Consider the following 14,079-nt stretch of genomic DNA (forward strand, 5'->3'; position numbering starts at 1 on the left):
TTTTCATTTCTCCCAGTCTCGGTTACCATCACACAAATATAGATTAACATAAAATACTTTCTTCATTAGTCTTGAAAATGAACAATGAAGATTAACTCCAAGAAATCAAACAATGAAAATTGTTTGAAAAGTCGAACTACTTGATAGGCTGAACTACCAAGGACAAACCCATATATAATATGCATACTCGTGTGCTGAAAAAGGCATACAAATTGGATCCCCAAAGCCATTAAGTTGCTTTACTTCACTTGATATAATTTTTCACAGCTCGTAAGATATGTCGATAAGGAATAAGATTAACGAACATAAAGTACATATAGCCATGATGTTGAAGGCTTGAAGCCAATACAAAAAATTTACCGTATAATTTTATCATAATTTGTAACAATTAATGGGTCGACGTGGAAATAAAATTCAAGAATATAGAAACAGAGTGACAGATTACGTGTGCAATTGGCTGGAATAAGTCTTCGCACGGTCCTCTCATCTCCTTCGGGCGAATCTCTGCCCTGCTCCAAGTAACAACCCCTTCCCTATTGCACCTGTGTGAAGTCCACAAACCAGAGCCACAGATCCACCTATAACTATCCATTTCCAATCAATGCCGCTTTCATTTGGTCTTTTATTGTTTGGGATTTGACCTTTTTCTTCTTCTCCAGGTGTCGGCTCCAAATAATTCATGCTTCCATGGGAGGATACCTTTGTGGTGATTTTGGCCATCTGGGCACTTTGCGATAGACAAGCCTCTGATTTCCTCGCATTCTGGTATGCTCTCATACCGGAGTGTAATTTTTTGACAGTGGACCACATCCCATGACGGACGCCCAACTTTGCCACATCTTTGGGGATGCCCATGTCTTCATAGTGTACGAGGGTAACCTCACATGCAGTTAACTGTCCATCTCCTTTCCGAGACTCCACTGCATTTGTTTTCCAATTCAGCAAATGAGTATTCGCCATTACATTGTTACCAAGATTGACCAACTTATTGTTGCAAAACCAGGTTTTTGATTGAATTCTTACCAGCCTTGATTATCCAACTAGAGAAATACTGTTCCACACGTCTGGGCTTGTCACGCTTAGGCAAACCTGGATATGGAACACCCTGCAATATTGTAGCTCATGCAATCAGACTCGACTATATATGAATTTTAACATGATCATATTTTTTTATCCGAACACTGTAATAGAAACGATATGATGCTCAAACCATGAAAAGAACTCAAATGCACGACATGAGAAGAGATGCAAGATTATACTGCAGAAAAAAACAAAGATACAATATTTCTTGCTTTTAGTTTCATAGTTTTATTATGCTCACCTTGCAAAATCTAACTCGGGCAAACCTGACCCGTTTTTGTATTGCTTCAAGAGTGCATGCCAACCAATTCAAATTATATTCTAATTTATGTTGGTTCAGCTTTTCTGATGACAAATTAGATTCTACCCAACCCATCTCATTTCTATTCTACGTTTGACTCATAACTGAAACAGAATCCAGCCAATTTCTCTGAAGTGAAATATATGGAATCGCTACGATACAAGACAATCTCCTGTTCAAAAAGAAAGTAAAAGATATAATTGTGGAAAGAGGGCTACAATACAAGCATCAACGAGTATTTTCTTCGAAAAGTACCTTTGTCAAACAATAATAAGTTTTTCCAGCCTCCCATATTCTTCGACCAATTAAATATTCCCGATCACTGCAGAAAAAAGGGAACTGCACAACAAAGGATCAAGTGGGAAGCAATCATTCATATTTTCAACTAGAAAGAGATATAATGAAAGTGTAGAATCGGCATATAACCTGGTGAATCCTTTCTTTCACTGACCTTTTTAATCCAGTGAACGATCATTGTTCCAGTCTGTGGGCATTCCTCCAATATCTTACAGTATGTGAGCATCGGATCCCATTTAGGTCGAAACTCATCATCCCAGAAGAAATCTCTAACCAACTCCGGAGTTGCATCCTCAAAGACAGTTCTGCTACAGTATACAGTGGGGCCTGTCTGATAAACAAAACCACTATCAGATACTAAAATACTATATATGGTACTAAAAATTTGATATTTTACAGTACTAAAACAAGAATCAGGGTAACTGGAATAGCAATATGAATAATTTAATTTTGCAATAAGAAGGATATTTTAGACGACAAACTCTTTGGTCAGTTTGGTGACAACTACATTTGTGAAAATATGGAAAAAGGAATAACATATGCGGTTGTGCAACAAGGTTGTTGGGTTTTTTCCAACCCATGATTAGTTGTCCTAAGTCTATTGGGAATTAATAGTCTTAGAGGATTAAATTGTTTTCCCAATTGGAGTTGTTTTCCCAATTGGAGTTGTTTATCCAATTGGAGTTAGTTTATCAATTGGAGTAGGTTTTATAACTAGTTTCCAATTAGGATTAATAATCCTTATTGAAGAAGACCCTTATTATGTCTATATAAAGGTGCTATTGCACTAGTTTTGTATAGGAAGGGAGCAAAACAATAAATTGTATACCACTCAAGGGATTAGAGTGAGATAATATTGTAAAGTGTGCGAGAGAAAACAAAAGAAAGAGTGTATTTCTTGTTCTTGTTCTTTCAGGTTTTTCGTCAAGTCCTAGTTCTAGAGATTTGGCAAGATTATTGGTTGTACTCATTATTGATATAGTGAAAGATTGTTGTTGCTGTCCCGTGGACATAGGCACACATTGCTGAACCACGTAAATTCTTGGTGTTATTTATCTTCGTTATTTGTTTTTCGATTTCCGGAGTTTGTTCTATTTTTCTCATTCTTAAATGCGATATTCTCAACAAGTGGTATCAGAGCCGAGCTGATATCCATTTAGAATAGAGGGTTCAATTATGATGAAACTCACCTGCTCCAACTGGGTTACGTGGAAATCAAGAATGGTGGACATGCTTTATTGTAAAGATCTCCATGAGCCAATTGAAGGTGTTAAGAGCAAGCCAGAAAATATGTCTGATGCCAATTGGACCAAGATGAATTGTAAACCTATTGGTACGATTAGACAATGGGTGGATGAGAGCATCTATCACCATGTGTCTAAAGAAACTGATGCGCAAGCTCTTTGGAAGAAGTTAGAATCCCTCTTTGAGAAGAAGACCGCTGCCAAGAAAGCATTCCTTATCAAAGAGATTGTCAACATGAAGTATGCGGAAGATGTTAGTGTAACCGAGCCCTTGAACAACTTTCAGAACGTGATCAATCAGGTAGCCACTATGGGTTTGAATATTGAAGAAGAGCTGCTAGCAGTTTTATTGCTAGGATCCTTGCCAAATAGTTGGGAAACCTTCGTCGTAACTGTAAGCAATTCGGCTTCTAATGGTATACTGTCTATGGATGCCGTTAAGGATAGCATGTTTAATGAAGAAACAAGGAGAAAAGCTTCAGGTGCAGGCGCTGGACAACTCTGTCACAGAGAAAAGAGGCAAAAATTCTGGTGAGACGAGATTCAATGGCGACTGCCACTATTGTGGGGAAATGGGTCACGTGAAGAAGCATTGTCGTAAATGAAAAAGGAACAAAAGGATGGGAACAATATTGCAAATGTTGTGACTTACGATGAAGAGCTTCTTTAATGCAGATGATTGATGGTTTTCTGGCAAAGAAGTCTATAATTGCCTTTGCCAATGACGATGGGTGTTGTGATCAGGGGGAGCCTGGTCAAGAGAAGTCTAATCAAGAGGGTCTTGGTTAATGAGAAGTTTGATCAATGGGAATTTGGTCAAGAGGAGCAATCCTATTTTGGTATACCTTCCTCATGGTCTGGAGGGGGAGATTGTTGGTTTTTTTCCAGCCCATGATTAGTTGTCCTAAGTCTATTGGGAATTAATAGTCTTAGAGGATTCAATTGTTTTCCCAATTGGAGTTAGTTTCTCAATTGGAGTAGATTTTATAACTAGTTTTCAATTAGGATTAATAATCCTTGTTAGTTTCCAATTAGGATTAATAATCCTTATTGAAGAATACCTTTATTATGTCTATATAAAGGTGCTATTGTACTAGTTTTGTATAGGAAGGGAGCAAAACAATAAATTGTATACCACTCAGGGATTAGAGTGAGAGAATATTGTAAAGTGTGTGCGAGAGAACAAAAGAAGAGTATTTCTTGCTTTTGTTCTTTCAGGTTTTTCGTCAAGTCCTAGTTCTAGAGATTTGGCAAGATTATTGGTTGTACTCATTATTGATATAGTAAAAGATTGTTGTTGCTGTCTCGTGGACATAGGCACACATTGCCGAACCACGTAAATTCTTGGTGTTATTTATCTTGGTTATTTGTTTTTCGATTTCCGGAGTTTGTTCTATTTTTCTCATTCTTAAACGCGATATTCTCAACAAGTGGTATCAGAGCCTGGTTCAACTAATATATGTTTAGAATGGAGGGTTCAATTATGATAAAACTCACCCGCTCCAACTGGGTTACGTGGAAATCAATAATGGTGGACATGCTTTATTGTAAAGATCTCCATGAGCCAATTGAAGGTGTTAAGAGCAAGCCAGAAAATACGTCTGATGCCAATTGGACCAAGGTGAATCGTAAACCTATTGGTACGATTAGACAATGGGTGGATGAGAGCATCTATCACCATGTGTCTAAAGAAACTGATGCGCAAGCTCTTTGGAAGAAGTTAGAATCCTTCTTTGAGAAGAAGACCGCTGCCAAGAAAGCATTCCTTATCAAAGAGCTTGTCAACATGAAGTATGCGGAAGATGTTAGTGTAACCGAGCCCTTGAACAACTTTCAGAATGTGATCAATCAGGTAGCCACTATGGGTTTGAATATTGAAGAAGAGCTGCTAGCACTTTTATTGCTAGGATCCTTGCCAGATAATTGGGAAACCTTCGTCGTAACTGTAAGCAATTCGGCTTCTAATGATATACTGTCATTGGATGTCGTTACGGATAGCATGTTTAATGAAGAAACAAGGAGAAAAGCTTCAAGTGCAGGCGCTGGACAACTCTTTGTCACAGAGAAAAGAGGCAAAAATTCTGGTGAGACAAGATTCAATGGCAACTGCCACTATTGTGGGAAGAAGGGTCACGTGAAGAAGCATTGTCGTGAATGGAAAAGGAACAAAAGGATGGGAACAATATTGCAAGTGTTGTGACTTACGATCAAGGTCTTAAATGCCGATAATATCGACGATATTTCGCCGAAATTATCGATTTTTCGCGTTACCGATATTTTAATGGTTATCCAATTAGTTTTCGTCAAAATATCGTGATATTATCGATAATTTTGGATCTGTGCAAATCGGAGAAGAACGCCGGAGCTTCTACAGCTCCGGCCGACTTTAAAAGAACACCCTAGACCCCGATCTAGGTATCAAAATGAAATAGAAGACGAGAGGTATGTTTTTATAACTTCTGTTTGCCGTGAAACAATCGGAGGTGTTCGGAAAGTTCGTCGACACCCACAGCCTCGCCGGAGATGGGTGTGCCTATTCCCGAGCCGATTTCATCCCAAAAACCTTGCGAAAACACGAGATAGAACTTCAATTTCACATCTAAGCTTCGATCTAGAACAGAGAGAGGTAAACCCGAAGCTTACATAACCGGAGAAATTCAAGAAACTCGTCGGAGGGTTCCTGCGTTCGCCGAGTTGCAGAGACGAGAAGAGAGGGAGAAAGATGAGGTGGGCGTATTCCTAAAGCAGGTGCGATGGTGTGCATGTGTGTATGTGGGTCTCGGTGCAGAGATAAAGGAGAGAGATGAGAGTTTCAAAAGAGATACGGCGTCGACGAGGCGAAAGACGCGGACGAGGCGAAAGACGCGGACGAGGAGGAAGGCGAGGGATGAGCAGAAGGCCATGTGGGAGAAGGATCGAGAGACTGAGGTCTCTCTGCGTGTGTGTGGGAGAAGGGAGAAGAGAGATCGAGAGATCTCTGGGTGTGGGGGAATGGAGAAGGGAGAGAAGAGAGAAGGATCGAGAGAGAGAGACTGAGGTCTCTGTGTGTCTGCGTATGTGATGTTTGTGTGCGTGTGTGGTGGCGTGTCTGTGTGTGTGTGTGTGTGTGGGGTTCCTGTCAGGACTCAGGAACTTGCTGACAACTTTTACAATTACTTTTGACAATTTCAGACCATGGACAAAAATAATGGTGATTTCATTGAAAAGAATCTAAATAATTCAAAACCCAAACAACTTTTACAATTATAACTTTGTACAATTTCAGACCATGAATGGTGGTTTCATTCAAAACCGTGTGCCACTATGATATTCTTTCACATTCTCAGAGATGGGAGTATCAGATCATCACACATTTTTTGACCTTTCGAAAATTAAAACCTCTATTACACCTTTTCGTTTTTTCTTCCCTTACCCATTTCAGAGCCATTCCAGATCCATTCCAAAGCTTCAACACAAAGGGTTTCATATTTAAGGTAAGTTTACAAACTTATATTTATATTATTGTAATTTATATAACAACAAAAAAATTTGTGTGAACTCGTATGTTAATTTTTGAATTAATTAATACTTGCATGTTAATTTTTTTAAGTAATTAAGTAATGTTAACAATTACATGTTAATTTTTTTAAGTAATTAAGTAATGTTGTATAATTATTTCCTAGGATAATTTTAATATGTTTAATGTTATTTATTATTTTATTAATATTAGGTTTTATTATCAAATTGGATTATTATTCATTAATATTAGGTTTTTTTTATTATCAAATTGGATTATTATTCATTAAATTTGATTATTATCAAATTGGATTATTCATTAAATTGGATTATTATTAAATTGGATTATTATCAAATTGGATTATTACTCATTAGAATCATTACTATGTTTAAACATATTAGGATTATTTTTTTATCAAATTGGATTATTATTCATTAATATTACGTTTTATTATTCCATATTATTTTTATAATTACTTAAATTTTTATAATCATCTTCTTTACTTTGTATTTAATTCTTCTGTATAATAACTTTATTATTTAGGTTCTCTTATATAACCGTCATCACTACTATATTTTTTGGTCCAAAAAAATTGTCTAATTTTCATGAAAAATAAATATAGGTACGTTTAAGATGTCCAGTGGAGTTACTAAACGTGATCCAGCTTGGGAACATGGAGACCTAATAGACGGAAACAAACATTGCATAATTTGCAAATATTGTGGTCGGGTAATGAAGAGTGGCGGAGTGACACGACTTAAATATCATCTTAATGGATTAGATTCAGCAAAAAATGTCTAACGATGCGATAATGTCCCCCAAGAAGTGAAGGCATTCACCACATTATTAAAAAATAAAAAACAGCAGAAGGAAAAGATAACACATGGAATGGAAAATATTCGAGTTGGGCTACGAGGAGAAGTCATTGGCCAAGCGGTTGACAGTAAGGATGATGACGATGAGGACGAATGTGATGATGACATGAGACTTGAAGAACAACGCAGTTTGAAACAAGCATTACGTGCCTCCAAACAGTCAGCATGGGAAAGAGAACACCTTTATAAAATTCCTAATAGAGCACAAGGTTCCGAGACAAGTGGTGGTGCACAAATGAGACGGGGAGGCAGTGTTAGAGAATCACAACCAACACCACCAATAGCCCCAAGTTTATATAAGTCATCCAAAGCACGTTAAAAGAGTTTGAAGTTATTTCACTGGAGGTAATGTGAATGAGGGAATGGGACGTCTAATTAACAAGTTCTTTATTTATGAAAATGTTCCTACTGAGAAGGCATCATAACATCATTTCAAAAATATGGTAGTGCGATGTCAACAGGCCGGTGTTGGAGTACAACCTCCCATTCCCTATGAGGTAAGAAACAAATATTTGAATATGGAGTATAAAGACATTGGCGAGTATGTTAACAAGTTGAGGTCAAAGTGAGAAACTAATGGTTGCACAATCATGTGTAACGGATGGACTGGCCCCGACCAGATTGTCTATCATAAACTTCATAATATACTCCAAGAGAAAGACAATTTTTTTAAGTCTATTGATGCTTCAGGCCATATAAAGAACTACAAGTATATTTACAAATTATTGAGGGATGTATTCATAGAGGTGGGGGAGCATAATGTTGTCTAAGTCGTAACCGACAACGGTTCTGTATTTGTCAAAGCTGGAAAAAAGTTAATGAAGCATCATAATGTGTTTTGGACATCATGTGCAGCACATTGTATTGATCTCATGTTTGAGGCAATGGGGAAGAGAGAGAATATTGCTACTGTGGTAAAAAGAGCTAGAACGATCACAAATTATATTTACAATCACGGTTGGTTGTTGGCAAAGATGCGTGAATTTTGCAAAGGAGAAATTATTCGTCCAGCTACCACTCGATTCGCCATCAATTATATTGCATTAGACAGCCTATTTAAGAAGAAAGCAGAGTTGAAGCAACTATTTACTAGTGACGATTGGGCCAACCACAATTTGAGCCGCTCAAATGCAGGTCGTATGGTGGAAAGTATAGTGCTTGATCATGTTTTTTGGACTCAATCAGAACATGTGTGACAAGTGTTTGAACCTCTTTACAAAGTTTTATGGATCGTTGACACAGAAGTGTATCATACTATGGGGGCAATATATGAGTTGATGCGTGTAGTGAAGGATGAATTGGAAAGAAAACATGGTGCAAGGTGGGTCATAAAGATAATTGAAGATCGATGGTACAAAACGTTATACCACGATTTGCATGCAGCAGGTATAAATTATGTCATAATTTGCAATTCATTTCTTTAGTTGCATAAATATTATTTTTGTTATTAGAGTATGTGTTTCTTTGAACAGCATATTATTTGAATCCTCGATACCAATATAGAGGGGGTGTTGGAGATGATGGTACCCTAATACGTGTTGTACATAATGTATACTTTAAATTAGACCCTGCATCACCCGGAATTGGCCAATTTGGAAATGAGATACACAATTACTTAAATTATAATAATTACTTTGTTGGATTAAACTAACACAATTTATTGAATTCAGCTAACATAGTTTAAAGATGCAAGAAGAACTTTTGGAGAATCAACATCAGTTGCTGCTCGAACAAAAATGTCTCCTAGTGAGTGTAAACATATTTCACCATCAGTTTATAATAGAATTTGTTGGAGTTATTAGGCTTATCAACATTGTTTTTCATTGTAGCTGAATGGTGGATCATGTATGGGACTGATGCACCAACTGTGAGAAAGTTAGCAATCAAAGTATTATCACAAACAGCTTCCTCATCTGCTTGTGAAAGAAATTAGAGCACATTTGCACTCATACACACCAAGCAAAGAAATAGGTTGGCTCATAGTAGGTTGGAAAAATTAGTTTATTGCTACTACAATATGAAGCTTCAAATTCGAGATAAGGAAGCAGAAATAAATCATGTTGACCGTGGTGACCCACTAGATGTGTTTGATATTGTTGCTGAAGATGATGATACAGAGGGTAACCAACTTTATCAATGGATTAGACCTCTTCATTTAGATGACGATGAAGGCAACCCAACTTCCAGAGTTGCTGAAGAAGCACGTAATGAAAGGATAAATGTAGAAAGAGTATTAGAGGAGGAGGTGGGATCTAGCAGCGCTGACTCTTTGGAAGAACTTTTGCGCCTAATACCAAAAAACACTGGAATTCCACCTTCTTCCAATCCTACACAACCACAACATCGTGCTGATACTAATGATAGCTCTACTACAAGATCAGGAGACTCACCTACCACCGGAGGTGGGAATGATAAAGGATATAGTGGAGTTGGAGGTAGTGGTGGTGGATATGGAAACTATGTTGGACCACCTCCCAGATTTATGAGCCCCTTCACTGGTGAGGCAAACATCACGCATGCAACACAGGATGAGGACCATGGCAGTAGACGGGCATGACCAGGAATTGGTGCCATAGGGAAGGACTGTACTCGTAGAGAAAGAGGCAATGGGATTTTGTCAAGTCAAGAAGATGACTCGTTATCTATAACTTCGGACTCTGTTGGAGTGGGAAGTAGTAACTATGGTTATACTCATAACCAACAATTTCCCTACCCTTCATATCCCATTCCTGTTGGGATGGAATCGAGCGACTTATGGAAACAATCCGAGACTCAATCTTCAAATGATTTTGCTTATGAACAACGTCAACCAATCTCGGATCCATATGGGTGACATGTTAACAATTACATGCAAAACTATTTTTGGGATTTATCATTTGATGACTACTTTTCACATACTCACTCTCTACACATAGAGATGATGAAGATAGTGAAAAATTTGAACCTCATAGGAACTCTATGTGGTACTAACTAAGTCACTCATGTATCTTACCATGCAATGTATAAAGTGTAAAATATTGTACTATTTCATTATATATAAATGATTATGGTGTGTTTAAACTTCTTTCATTAATTACTACATATTTTCTACACTCACAATGTTTGTCAGCTCACTATATAATCAACTTAAATCAATTAAATCCATTATGCAATGCATTTCCTTCCAATTTTTTGTGATAAACTAATAGATAATTGACTAAATAAACATCCTGCAAAGTTTCAATAAAAATTTCCAAGTTTTTCTTACAATTTCCGTGGTTTCCATATTATTTTTATCGATATCGATAATATCCCGATATTTCCATCGATATTTCCGTGTTTTTGGACTACCGATATCTCCGATATCATCGATATTTTATACCTTGCTTACGATAAAGAGCTTCTTGAATACAGATGATTGATGATTTTCTGGCAAAGAAGTCTATAATTGCCTATGCCAATGACGATGGGTATTGCGATCAGGGGGAGCCTGGTTAAGAGAAGTCTAATCAAAAGGGTCTTGGTTAATAAGAAGTTTGATCAATGGGAATTTGGTCAAGAGGAGCAATCCTATTTTGGTATACCTTCCTCATGGTCTAGAGGGGGAGATTGTTGGGTTTTTTCCAGCCCATGATTAATTGTCCTAAGTCTATTGGGAATTAATAGTCTTATAGGATTAAATTGTTTTCCCAATTGGAGTTGTTTTCCCAATTGGAGTTGTTTATCCAATTGGAGTTAGTTTCTCAATTGGAGTAGGTTTTATAACTAGTTTCCAATTAGAATTAATAATCCTTATTGAAGAAGACCCTTATTATGTCTATATAAATGTGCTATTGTACTAGTTTTGTATAGGAAGGGAGCAAAACAATAAATTGTATACCACTTAAGGGATTAGAGTGAGAGAATATTGTAAAGTGTGTGCAAGAGAAAACAAAAGAAAGAGTATTTCTTGTTCTTGTTCTTTCAGGTTTTTCGTCAAGTCCTAGTTCTAGAGATTTGGCAAGATTATTGGTTGTACTCATTATTAATATAGTAAAAGATTGTTGTTGCTGTCCCGTGGACATAGGCACACATTGCCGAACCACGTAAATTCTTGGTGTTATTTATCTTGGTTATTTGTTTTTCAATTTCCGGAGTTTGTTCTATTTTGCTCATTCTTAAATGCGATATTCTCAACAAAGGTTGGGTAAAAGAGTATCATTCATGAAGTTAATATAGATGTCAAATGTCAATTGAGGATCACAAGAAATATATGTGAATGAAACCGGCAGGTATAAAAAATAGACATCCCAATCATTAACAATTTCTTGATAAATATACCTCTAACACATCAACAGCTTTCAGACGCATGTTTTCAGCACATGAAACACAAAAATTAGAAAGTTAAAAGGGTAGAAAAAGTCAAGGTCAGCATCTACCTCAGGATCATGGCGCCATGCCTTGTATGCCATGCTTGCAGTCGACCTCTCCATCAAGCTTTGCCACTCCACTTCTCCCTCTCTCCCTCCAATTAAACTCACTAGGTGCTCCAAATCAGTTTCTGTGACAACATCCTGGACTCTCTCGTCACCTTTAGCAACGAGTCTGTGAGGAAGTGAAGGCATCATGAGGCAATGAATCAATAAAAGAGACATCAATATTCTAAAGAATCTAAACACCAAGTTTTTCAAGGCAACACTAAAACACTAAAACAAAAAAAACAGTAAAATTACAAGGTCTGCAACATATATACAACAATTAAAAAGGCTAACTATTTGATTTCAAGTGTCAACCCAACAAAAGCGGGTCTTTCTTCTTCCCCAAGAGAGTTAAAGAGTCCATGTAATATGAAATCCTCTGTAATTGAACTAACATAGCAGTAACTGTAAAAATCGTACCAGAAACATGAACAACTCTCAAACCCAAATAGAAAGGAATCATTTCTGCACAACTTCCACTCCTCTTAAAAACTAAAACTGTTTTCAAAGGTTGGCAAAGTTCCATCACCAGAAAGAAACAACCTAGGCTGTGCAGAAACAAAAACTCCGGTTCAGAAAGACCGCACGTACATAACTCCAATGCCATAACGTCACCACATTCAAGATGCCAACTTTATAATAATCAATGATTCCAATCTTAAAAAGCAATTTCATGGAAGTAAAACCTAAAACTGCATAAAAAATCGCAGAGTTCCATCCACTCTTCTTAAAAACTAAAAGCGTTTTCAAAGGTTGGCAAAATTCCATCACCACACAGAAGCAACCTAGGCTATGCAGAAACAAAAATTCCGATTCAGAAAGATCACATGTAAAGAACTCCAATGCCATAATGTCACCACATTCAAGATGCCAACTTTATAATAACCAATGATTCCAACTCTAAAAAGCAATCTCATGGAAGCCAAACTAAAAACCGCATAAGAAATCGCAGAGTTCCAGTGGTTCCACAAAATCCCAAAAGTGATGTAACCCTAATCGGTAACCATAAGTACGGCTTCTTCCGTCTCCCGACAAAATATGGAAGTCCTTTACCGTGGCTTTATCCATATTTCAGCATTCAGAAAGCCCTTAAATTTAGCTCACATGTTTTCAGTCCGCTGGAAAAACTACATTGTCCTCTCTCCCACATGAATTACATTTTAACAATGTTGAACTATTAACATCAAATATCCAAATGCACTCACACAAGAATCCCAAAACATCGAATTCCAAGGAAAACAAAATGTGCATTCAGTCGGTGCCAAACCCTTACACAATTGACTATTTCATATATAAAAAACACAGGAAATTTTACTATTAGAAGCTGATACGGCTAGAAACTCACCCAACAATCTCCGTGCTGCTCTCGGCGGCGGCTGCCGAACCCGAAGCCGCCGAGTCCCCAGCAGACGGCGGCGTTACTTTCCCTTTCCCCTTGAAATTGGACCAAATCGTACGGCAAAGGGAGAAAGCGGAGAGCGCCGTGAAGGCGAGCCAGAGGCGGCGGGCACCGAACCCCGGCGGCGCGGTCCAGAGGAACCGGAACTTGCTCCGAAGGCCGAGGTACAGGAGACCGGTCCACCTGGGCCGCCATGACCAGCCGATCACGAGGCCAATCATCACGGCCAACCATATCGGGACTGCGCAAAGCAATATGTCGACGAATGTTTCGGTAATGGAGGGTTTTATGAAGAACTCCATCATATCGGACAATATTTCCTCCATCCTGTCTAAAACCGAGATTTTTCGAGAAAGTATTATTTTCCCGAGAAAATGAGAGCTCAAGAAAACGGAATCACATCGGCGTTCGATTATCCGCCCCCTTTCTCTCGCTCTCCTCGCTCCTCTCTCTGTATAGAATTAGGGAAAGAGGGAAGAAAGTTCTAGAGAGAGAGAGAGAAAACGGCGGTTGTTAGACAGTACGGCAATATGAGGTGCCAAGATCAGAACCGTTGATGGAGGTTGGTAGGGTGTGAGTTGTGTTTTCGTGGAGGTGATTTTTTGGCGCGTGGATTTGCTGGCATGCGGATTTATCTGTAGGTGGGTTACACGAGTGGAAGGGAGCGTGGGGAGGGTGGGGGTTAAGGTTAAAGTGCCATGTGAAAATTGAGGGTAAGATTGCTGGTTTTTGTGACGCTTTTCACCGTTGGGGAGTAACAGAGGGAGATATTCTTTTGTCCCTTGTGAGATTGGGTGCTACTAGACCTGGCATTTTCAAACCGACCCATTAATCCGATCCGATCCATTAAAATTAGTTTTCGGGTGGTTAACAAGTCAACTCGTTAATCATCCGTTAAATAACGGGTCATTTTTGATAAACCCGCGAAACCCGTTAACCACCTGTTTCACA

General features: G+C 38.1%; 1 protein-coding gene across 1 annotated transcript; it reads right to left on the reverse strand.

Moving 5' to 3' along the window:
* Positions 1-212: 212 nt before the first annotated feature.
* LOC126596027 (uncharacterized) lies at positions 213-13,637 on the reverse strand. The gene is made up of 6 exons (XM_050262463.1): positions 13,075-13,637; positions 11,691-11,856; positions 1,833-2,009; positions 1,637-1,720; positions 1,024-1,105; positions 213-920 (listed from the first exon to the last, which is right to left on the reverse strand). Exons 1-6 carry the CDS (start codon positions 13,452-13,454, stop codon positions 484-486), a joined length of 1,326 nt encoding a protein of 441 aa, XP_050118420.1. The 5' UTR covers positions 13,455-13,637; the 3' UTR covers positions 213-483.
* Between the last annotated feature and the right edge of the window lie 442 nt (positions 13,638-14,079).

Source organism: Malus sylvestris, chromosome 13 (genome assembly GCF_916048215.2).
Source record: "Malus sylvestris chromosome 13, drMalSylv7.2, whole genome shotgun sequence".
NCBI lineage: Eukaryota > Viridiplantae > Streptophyta > Magnoliopsida > Rosales > Rosaceae > Malus > Malus sylvestris.